The sequence below is a fragment of the Naegleria fowleri genome, assembly GCF_008403515.1.
Source record: "Naegleria fowleri strain ATCC 30894 chromosome Unknown tig35, whole genome shotgun sequence".
NCBI classification, from domain to species: domain Eukaryota; phylum Heterolobosea; class Eutetramitea; order Acrasida; family Naegleriidae; genus Naegleria; species Naegleria fowleri.
Window position 1 is genome coordinate 123,535 of NW_025407967.1, and position 10,473 is coordinate 134,007.

At 38.7% G+C, this 10,473-nt stretch overlaps 5 protein-coding genes across 5 annotated transcripts; 4 read left to right on the forward strand and 1 right to left on the reverse strand.

Moving 5' to 3' along the window:
- Position 1: 1 nt before the first annotated feature.
- On the forward strand, positions 2-2,204 carry FDP41_003708 (uncharacterized protein; the record flags this gene model as incomplete). Its single annotated transcript, XM_044707042.1, has 3 exons — positions 2-165; positions 370-1,076; positions 1,192-2,204. 3 exons carry the CDS (start codon positions 2-4, stop codon positions 2,202-2,204), a joined length of 1,884 nt encoding a protein of 627 aa, XP_044561768.1.
- Positions 2,205-2,805: 601 nt separating this feature from the next.
- FDP41_003709 (uncharacterized protein) lies at positions 2,806-4,002 on the forward strand (the record flags this gene model as incomplete). The annotated part of the gene is made up of 1 exon (XM_044707043.1): positions 2,806-4,002. One exon carries the CDS (start codon positions 2,806-2,808, stop codon positions 4,000-4,002), a length of 1,197 nt encoding a protein of 398 aa, XP_044561769.1.
- A 131-nt stretch (positions 4,003-4,133) lies between these two features.
- On the reverse strand, positions 4,134-5,363 carry FDP41_003710 (uncharacterized protein; the record flags this gene model as incomplete). Its single annotated transcript, XM_044707045.1, has 2 exons — positions 4,134-4,759; positions 5,066-5,363. 2 exons carry the CDS (start codon positions 5,361-5,363, stop codon positions 4,134-4,136), a joined length of 924 nt encoding a protein of 307 aa, XP_044561770.1.
- Positions 5,364-5,738: 375 nt separating this feature from the next.
- Positions 5,739-6,206, forward strand: FDP41_003711 (uncharacterized protein; the record flags this gene model as incomplete). Its single annotated transcript, XM_044707046.1, has 1 exon — positions 5,739-6,206. One exon carries the CDS (start codon positions 5,739-5,741, stop codon positions 6,204-6,206), a length of 468 nt encoding a protein of 155 aa, XP_044561771.1.
- Positions 6,207-6,888: 682 nt separating this feature from the next.
- Positions 6,889-9,734, forward strand: FDP41_003712 (uncharacterized protein; the record flags this gene model as incomplete). Its single annotated transcript, XM_044707047.1, has 5 exons — positions 6,889-7,804; positions 7,887-8,030; positions 8,116-8,365; positions 8,465-8,977; positions 9,071-9,734. The coding sequence occupies 5 exons, from the start codon at positions 6,889-6,891 to the stop codon at positions 9,732-9,734; spliced, it is 2,487 nt and encodes an 828-aa protein (XP_044561772.1).
- Between the last annotated feature and the right edge of the window lie 739 nt (positions 9,735-10,473).

Genomic DNA, 10,473 nt, shown 5'->3' on the forward strand with positions numbered 1-10,473 from the left:
AATGCCAACCAAACTTCGACCCATTTCGTCGCTCAGAAAAAAAAATCCAAAGATGCAACAACATATTCCCTTCTCGGAAGAAGACTCTAACTATGAGAACAACTCTCTTCCTTCCCTCTCGGGCTATCTCCAACAAAAATCAGGATTCTTTGGACGTTGGAAAAAGTATGTAATTGTTAAGTTCAAAAAGAGAGCGGAATTGTATAATAATGTTGGTAATGTTCGTCTCGGAAAATTATAAATGTTCGGATGATGAAATACAATGAATGTCACGTTTATATATTGACTGGTGTCCATCATGATAATTTTGGTTGAATGAAAAACCCATGGTGGCATTTGACACTTGGTATGTCAAACTTTAATGAAAAGATTCTGGTTTGTGCTCTCGAATGGCATTCTTTATAAATTCAAATCGAGCAAAGACACACAACCCATTGAAGAATATGACATTTCTGGATCCACAACGACAAGTTCTCATTCTCCTTCCACATGCTCATCACAACAAGTACCACAACGAATTTTACACAATGGAAAACATGTGTGTGGAAAAGAAAATTCCATCGCTCTCTTCTTTCAAGAAGGTTCCGAAACTTTAATTTTACTTGCCAACGATGTTCAAGATCATTTACAATGGATGGATGCACTCAATCGATCACTTCCTAAACATTTGAGATTGACATTGAGTACAGCAGCGATTGGAGATGCTGCATCGAATTCTTCGGGATCCAATTCGTCACTCAATGGCAGTGGACATGGACCTTTATTTTCGGGAGGTGGATCCTTCACGTTACCACCACCACCATCGTCAAATCATTCATCTTTTGGCCAACCATCAAGAATGGAATCCATGTTACAAGTACTGGAAGCAGTTTTAGATCCAACAGTTATTTCGGATAGTGACGGTAAAATTGTTGGATTTAATAAGGCAGCTGAGGAATTATTTGGATGGCGAAAGGATGAAGTATTGTCGAAAAATGTGTCAATTTTGATGCCAACCATGTATGCACAACATCATGATGGATACATTACAAGATTTAAGAAATGGCAAGATAAGAGATTAATTGGAAAACCAAGACGTAAGTGAGAACATGTCATGTTTGGAAAATTATTTTTTCACACTCTTGTCACGTTCCCAAATTATTATCTCATCATTTTTTATTAATCACACACAATCATCAAAAACAATCACAGGATTACTTGCCAAGCACAAACAAGGTCACAACACTCCAATTGAGATTTCACTCGGAGAAATTCCTCACGAAGAGGTACCCAATGACAATATGGCCTTTGTTGCAGTGTTTCGACCATCCATTGAGGACCATACTCATCTCAACAACAACAACAACAACATTAACAACAATTCTCCATTCGACTCCATGTCTGATTTTCCAAATTATCCCTATAGTTCAAGCGCCAATTCCTCTTTGGAATCGAGTCCTTTATCCACCGACTCCAAAGATGATCCCTTCTGCTCTGGTGCATCCTCTTCGTTTGGAAACAAGAAGGCAGATAGTGCCACCACTACCACCACATCGAGTGTCTCATCGTCTGCCTTCTCATTGGATCAAGACATTGAAAGAGCTCTACATTGCAACCGAGAGAAACTCGATCAACGACTTTCTGCATTTGTGACAAGCATGAAAAGCTCAATCGATTCAGAATATTCAATATTGGAAAAGAAATTCCTCCTTCTTCAACATCAAGTGAATATTGTGGAACAAGAGAACGAGAGATTATTTCAACAAACTGAAAAGCAACACGAACATATCAAATTATTGGAAGAAGAATTGGGAGTTTTACAGAAAACATCGGATAAATTTAGTCTCGTTCAATTATTGAAGAATGAATCGACCTTTAAGGTTTTCCTAGAGTATTGTCACAAAAACAACACATCGGATTTAGTCATGTTTTACAAGGAGGCAGACGATTTTCGAAACAAATATTCACAAATTGAGGGAGTCGTTGGTAGTATGGAGGATGAAGCTAAAAGAATTTACGAAAATTATCTGAGTGACCACTCTGTTAAAAATATTAACCTACCCTTCGATTCGAAGAGTAATGTGAAATATCATCTCTCCACTCCAACTTGTGACATGTTCGATTTAGCCATTAATGATACCTTGGCAATCTTGAAAGAAGTGTCTTTTGACAAGTTTTGTGAAAGTGGATCTGGAAAGGCAACTCTTCAACTATTGCTTCTGTAAGGGATGTGCGTGTTGCGACATGTGATGATGATTCTACTTGCTGTGTCATTGCGCAAAATCCTGATCACCAGCCACCCTTAATTTTGTTTTACCTGTTGCGAGAGATTTCTTGTCCTAACCTATCGATTGAATTGACAAGGTAGTATTTATTAAACCGCTTACTGAGAGTTCCATCAAATGAAATCGATCGTGTTGATTTGATTGGCCAATGGAACTCTTGACAGAGCTCAAGATCCAAAAACATTCGGCTGCTACGGGATTCTTTGCTGTTGATAGCCCTCAGGTTGACAACTAGTTAGTTGAGGACATCAATCAAGGTCTTCCCGCCAAAACCGTTAGACCATTTACAACTATTTTTATCCAACGATCTTTTTTTAAAAAAAAATCCTAACGTCATTCTGCGTCTTTCAAGAAATCCCGGCATATTTGCCAATTTAACGGACCGAATAACAACAACCATTGTCCACCACTTGAACAACACACACTTGCAAGACGTCGAAATTTCTCATCTTGAGAGAGCTCCTTGTGCTTAATTTGAATTCAAACATTTTTTTCTTCTTCATTCCAAGCGGATCTTTTTTTCACTATTATCATCATCATCATGATGATGACAACAAATTGCTATTCAACATTTACAACATCCAACAATACCCTCACTCCATCTTCCATGACAGATCCCTCCTTGGACGATCTTCCCGACCATTTACCCTCGACGAGTATCCTTTCTTCTTGTTTTTCAAGCAAGATTTCCAGACAACTCCACACCACACAAAACCTCCCTTCGAATACACAATATCAGTTCATTCCCAAGAGGAGGAAGCGAGTCAATCATATCAGAGGACATGTTCCTCTCACTAACAACTCACAACGAACTCCATCACCGTTATCTCCTTGTTCCTTAGACGATGATTTGGAGGACCATAATGATGATGATGATGGGATTGATAATGATGATGCATGTACTGCCTATTCCAATACCACTAGTGGAAGTTCCTCTCCTCTTCATCAGGAGGATCCTTTTGATGTCAATGGCAATCTATCGTCAGAGTTAACTCCCTCCACGAATGGTTTTCTCAATGCAACCACTGCCCCTCCCTCCACTTCTCATCCTCCTACTGCTATGAACAGCAACACCTATCCTCCTTCTTCCTCGATGTCCACTAATGTACTTTCCACTAAGCGACTTTCGAATAATATTGGTTATGGCTCTTCGCAGCCAACCACGAACAAACATGATCTTGCAGAAAACGTAGAGCATCCCACAAATGTCACTCTCAGCAACGATGATGTACCACCAGAATCGACAAGTAATGAGAAAAAAATCAAATATCCCAGCATCTTTCGATTTGTCAAAACCACACCTAGGGAGGAGAGTGAAATAATCTCGACCTCGTTTCCTTCAACAACAAACTCATTAACAACCCTACATGCACACCATTCTGTAATTGCTTTGAACGAGGACGAAGATCATGCAGCATCAAGGCATACACAAAACGATTCGTCACTCCACAATCATCGAAAAGAAGTTCTCGCAAGGAAACGAGCTTCTTTGGATTGTCAGAACGCCTCTGCACCAACAGTTGCACATCATGACCCTCACCTTGAAAAGATTAAGGACGAAATTCATATGCGAAGGAACATTAAGAAAGCTCAGCAACAAGTTAATGGAGTCGAAAACGCTCCAGAAAACCGAAACAGCCCCATTCCACACAGCGACCATTCAATGATCACTGAATTCCGAAGGAGCAAGCTCGAACGACAACTAAGCAACAATCAAGTGGTAGGATGTAAAAATTAACGATCCCAAGATCAGCAATCAGGTCTACCCTTTCACTCAAAATTAATAAGGAAACTCATATGAAAAATTCATTGTAATTTTTATAAATTATTACTTATCGTGTGTTCAATGGAGTTCTCCTCAATGATTTATTAATACATTCTCTTCTTTCCAGCACTGAGGGACATGTACTTGTCCACAACATTGTTGAATTGGTTGACTCCCTTGGTCATGGTGGCAAGGTAAGTAATGATTAAACTTTCATTGACGTCATTCACATAGTCAGAGTTGAACTTGTCAGAAACAACTGCTGGTAAACGGTGGGAAAGAGAAGAAATTTCACGTAATTTTTTGTGATCTGGTTCAATTTTTCCTTGTTTCACTTGTTCCAAGTAATTGATCAAAACTTCAACACGCTCAATCAACATGTTTACAGCATTGGAGAGAGTGATATATTGGGGAACGAGCGATGATGAAGATCCATCTCTCTTGTCCATACGGTTGACTTGATCGACCACAATTCTTTCACTTTCCTCAGTTTCAATCTTGTAATTGAGTGTAGCCCATGAAACGGTGCCGCTTGATGCATTAATATTGCTTTCATAAACATAGAGAGGAAGCTCCTTTTGAACTGATCCGAATGCAACTCCAACAAGAATCATCAATGGGGATTCATTGTATCTAGCAATCTCTTCATGAATTTGTTTGTATTCAGGTCTAATTTCAGTACCAGTGGAGTACCATCCCAACACGTCATAATTCTTGAAGACTTGCTTATCTGTTGTTGTCAAAAGCGTGTGCAAATATTGATATTTGGTTATTTTGTGTCATTTGTATTTGTTTCAAATGTAACAATTCAATATAGCAGGAAAAGAGTGTTCAATTGAATGTCAACATAAACCATCGTCATGACATCGAGATGGTAACAATAGTTTTGAAATTGTTGTTGAACATTTTGGAAATCATGATGACATTTTCGAAAATAAGCCGTGATGATGATGAAAATAACAAGAGAAACCAAAGTTTCATGATGTTAACCAATTAAATCAGACCACACCAAAATTACACAATGAAAACAACATACATTGCTCGATCTTTTCTTGCAAATAGGTATGATCAATATTCACAACTCCTGACTTGTCCACCGTAAAGATCAATTCAAAAGACGTTCTCACTTCAACCCTTCTACCATCTTGAGTACCAAACAAAATACCAAGAACTTTGGAATCAAGAGAGGTATCCACAGGAGTTGATCCTTGCTTTAATTGATACTTTTTTCTAGTGTAGTGATCTGAAATATTAATAATGATCAATGGGTGAATATAGAGATCAATGGCAGATGTGGATTCTTCCACTTTCTTTGAATCTTGCGAGGTGGACATTCTTGATGGTGGTAGCAATGATGATGAGCTCGGATGATGAAGGAATTGTGTTTTCTCTCAAAGATAGACGAAAGAGAGCCTATGTTGGAAAGAATTTTTTTTTGATTTGGTGGTGAAACGGAGGCCAATTTCTTTACAAAATCTATTAATAAAAAATGAATGAACTTCAGTTCGACAATGGCCAGAGCATATTAAAATACAGACATCAATGAATCAAATCCTCAGTAGCATCAGGTAATTCAGTTTCATTGCTATCAACCCAGAACAATACCTAGAAATCACTCCCGTGCGGACTCTTTGTATGATCATTTTCCGAATGGCATCATTCAAAGATCTAGAATGTTCTCATCACCCCATAAAAAATCAAACGTAATCATGATTGCATCCACCGATAATACCAGCAGCAGCACACCATCACAACAAGCGATTCCCATTCTTTTAAAGAGCACTCCACAGGAAATTGGATCATGTTTTGAAACGTTTAAAGATCTCCGACCTCATCTCACAACACCACAAGCCTTCGTGGAGCAAGTGTTGGAACAACAAAAAGAAGGCTATCAAATTCATGCCATTCAGAATGAGAATGGACAAGTCGTTGCACGTGTTGGCTTCAGAAAGATGACCACCACTGCATGGGGTAAATGTGTCTATATCGATGATTTGATTACTTCTGAAAGTTGTAGAGGAAGAGGTTATGGAACTTTATTGTTGAATCATGTGCTAAATTTTGCTAAAGAAAATAATTGCTCTCAAATTCATTTAGATTCAGGATACAATCGAAATACAGCTCATCGTTGTTTCGATTTGGTAGCTCATCATTTCAGCATGAAACTTTCACAATAAGGATGGGTTGTATGATATTCGCATTTTGCAATTTTAATATTGTGTATGTTTTTGACACATTCCACCTGAATTTTGATTAAATTTTTAAAAATATGGTTAATTAATTACTGAATTGTACCAATTCCATCTAGTACTCGAGCACCCGTAACACTAAAACACTTGACAGTTGGACCATTCCTTTTTCGCTTGTGACGATCATTATTATGACGAAGACTTGTATTCTTAAATCTGGAGTGACACTCAACATGTCATACTTTTCTTTACTATGAATGCAACACCTTTGTAAATGGCCAATAGTCCATTTCACCTATCCAGTTAAATCAACATGTAAAGCTCTTATTTCCACCAACTCTCAATGTCCACTTTTCCTCATTGGTTTTTCTTTCCGAATTTGTGGACTTACTTTTATTGTTGAGTTTCGTTTGAAACCATCTCTTGAGAGTGACGGATTCCAAATTCGCAAAACAAAAGGTCCAACCTAATCTATTCATCAACAACAGCATCAGCACATCATATTGCTTACATTCAATTTTACTTTCTAGAAACATTATTTTGCATTCGGTTTTTCAACAAACTCTCAACGACAATTATTTTCAAAACTTCAATTTTTAACTCTCGCAAGGTCATAACAACCAACTGTACAACATTAAGAATTCGAGACCATTTTGACACAATTTCATTCATGAATCCAATAGGAAGCAGCACTCAGTACCATGCAGCCACCACCACGCTGTCACGAGACGACTTGTTTAACTCCCCTAAGAATTTAACCTCTCGAGCAGTGCGGCAGCATCCCTACAATCGTGGTCAACACCATGAAGACGAAGGCAACTCCTCCAATCGTGATTCACCTCTGATCGAGGAAATTTATTCATGTGGTTTGCATTCATCGGGACAAACGGGTCTTCAAATTTCCACAGTCAATTCACAAAGAAACTGTTCCTCATCTTCTTCTTCCTCATCAATGTCTTGTACGAGAAATTCACAACCAACAAGCTCGTCGTCAATTACCAGAACGAATACGACCACCACAACCTCTTCCTCAAACATGACCCGAAATAAGTCCAGCATCAACAACACCAATCAATGGAATGTTCCAACCAATTACAGTTATTCATCGGCCACTTCAATCATGCCAAATTCTTCACCAATGATGCGGCCACTCAGAATCCCACACTTGTATAATGTCATGTTCGATCGAAGTAGTACTACTTTTGAGAGTTGTGCTAGTAGTAGTGGTGGTGGTGTTGGTGGTGGTGTTGATAGTGAATCCTCTTTGAGAACTTGCTCGAATTCTTCGACTCCTGATTTGGATGAAAGTTTTTCCTTAATGAATTTAAATGCATTGGAAAATGGTAGTATGGAGCACAGAAGTTCTTGTCATTCACCACATCCGTTTCGTGAGGAAACAATCACACCCTTAATAGACCATGAAGACTCAGAAGAGGAAGAAGAAGAAGAATGCAATGAAAAAGAAAAACAATCCTTTATGAGAATACAATCGAAACATGTAAATTCCTCATCAAAAACATCTCCACGTGCTCTCATTAAGAGCGTGCATTGCGGATGGTATCATTCATTGATTTTGACCATGTCTGGTAAAATTTTGAGTTGTGTAATATGTTATTGCTAATCTCAAATATGAACTTTTTTGTGACTGCGTGACGTGAAACAAAATAGGACAATCATGTACTAGCAATGTACAGACCTTCAAGCCAATCCTTTCCATTAAACATCCCATTCAAATGGCCAGTTGCGGAGGCCATCATTCCATTGCTGTCACTCTCTCCGGTGATTTATACTTGTGGGGTGAATGTCGTGAGGGTCAGCTTGGTGTGAATGGCTTGGAGAAACTCTCTTCGACTCCTCCAATCTTTAATGGAATGTGACAAATTTCTTGAACCTTTAGCCTTCGAGAGAAATGCATGGATGAAACGAAAAGTATCCACAAGTACCTCCCCAACCCTCATGACGACGACGACGAGTGTGAGCTCATTGTCACCACCACAAATGTTGCATTCGACAAGTGGTTCTGCTCTCAAATCCAATTATGGTGGAATGCCACAAATTGTCAAAGTGTGTTGTGGAGGCTATCATTCGATTATTATTCTTGCGGATCATTCGGTGTGCTCCTTTGGAAAGAATACCTATGGACAATGGTAAGTAACATGTCATTCTGAACCTTTTTTCTCATATGCATCATTACTCTTCCATGTGAACCTTACTCTTTCACTTTTCACACAAAATCTCACACACAGTGGAGTTTGGGAAAAGTTAGACATTCAGGCATCTCAATCCTCATTGGATGAATTTCGAGTACTGACTCCCACACTCATCAAACAATTTCTCGTTCCAAAAAAGAATGTCAGTCAGTACATTCATACAGAGCTCTTGAGTCAACGAACCTTATCGGAACAAGCAGCATTCTTTCGAGAGGTTTCTTCGTCCTCCTCTTGCTCCAATGCCATTCGATACTCGTGGCAAGATGTACAAATAGTGGATTGTGCTGCCGGTGCATGGCATACTTTATTACTCACCAAGGAAGGAAGAGTATTCGCCATTGGTGATACACAATACGGACAATTGGGCTTGGAGAATCGACAAGAAGATTCCTCCAATGCATCCACGTCCTCGACGAGATATCCTTTGCCATATCTCATCTCGTCTTTACAACATGAACGAATTGCTGCCATTTCATGTGGATATTTTCATTCAGTGTTTTTGACACGTGATGGGCGAGTATACACTGTAGGTTGGAATGCTTATGGTCAGTAAGTACAAGTTCAAAAAACCTTCAGAAGAGGTTGAATTTGAGTTTCATGTCACACTTGTTATAAATTTACATATATTGAATGGAATTTAAGATTACTCGTTGGAAATACCAAAACGCATCGTCATGTCACTTTAGTGAAATCTCTCATTGGAATTCCCATTGTAAAAGTGAGTTGTGGATGGAACCATTGTGTACTACTCTCACGTGAGGGTTACTGTTATGTGGGAGGAGAAGGAAAGCATGGTCAACTGGGCTATGATCATCATGCTCTCACTGAAAAGTGTTTGAAAAATCTCACCACATGCCATTGTCACAAAAATCTTGAAGAAACAATGACATCCAATTTCAGCAGTAACAGTTCCAGTGAAGAACAAAATTGTTTTGTGTGTTTACCTCTTCGAGTGGGTTTTTTCCATTCCTCTAAAATTTTAGACGTTTCGTGTGGAAGAGGACACACCTTGTTTTTGAGTCGAGGTCACATTCGATATTCGAAAACGAGTTTGAATGGAGACATGAATGCCTCTCATCACTATTATTATTACAGTTGTTCACAACATGTGGCACCTCATGATGCGTTACCACTTCATAAGGCATTGAATCAAGACGATTTTGGAGATGTTCTTTTGTGTGTTCGATCGGTGGTAGTGGTGGTGGTCTCATCCATGAGTCAACAGCTCTGTACAGAGAAACTACATTCGTCCTTATTGAAATCGAACAATTGTGCAAGTTCAACTCCAAGAAACTCAACCAAATGAATCTTTGACAAGGGACTATATATTAAAATCAGAAAAGCTTCGACGCTTTCATTGAATGAAAGGACAAGAATGCAAATTCTGAAAAAACTCTTTTTTACTGTGTTCGGAACTCGCTGAGAGGAGGGCCCGAAGATCAAGTCGGTCACTTTGGAACAGAAAATGATGAACAAGGAACTTTGGAAATGAGTGTGGAACGGCATGAGCACAGCGTTTTCTAGGAAGACGCAGATCCTTAATTAACAAATCCAACAAGGCTAAAATATGATTTGCAGTGAATTAAAAGTTTATTGTGCAATTGTACAATTTGTGAACATTTTGCATGGATTAATTTCTGTATTTTCAAATTGATTCTTTTGCTTTTGTTGGATGTTTGTTGTTTCAACAAGTTTTTCACCAATTTTGAGGGCAGTTTTGGTTGCTGTTTGCATTGACTGTTTGATATCTGTCTGGTACAGAATTGCTCTTCCAATTACCGTGTCTTTTAATATCGGATTGAGTGATTCCGTTGCAACTTGCTAAAATTGTTGTTGAGGTTCTTCTGGTAAAGTGTCCAGTATATCTATCCTTTGAAAAAAAACTACCATACTTCTTACATCTATCGTTTCTAAAGCGTGTTTTTCGCAATACTTCTCATATAGCTCGTACTTTTTCTTGTATTCCTTGATGGTGCGAGCGTTTTTACTGTCGACAACACTTGTGTCTGCTTGTTGATCAGTGTTATCAATGGCTTCCATGATCT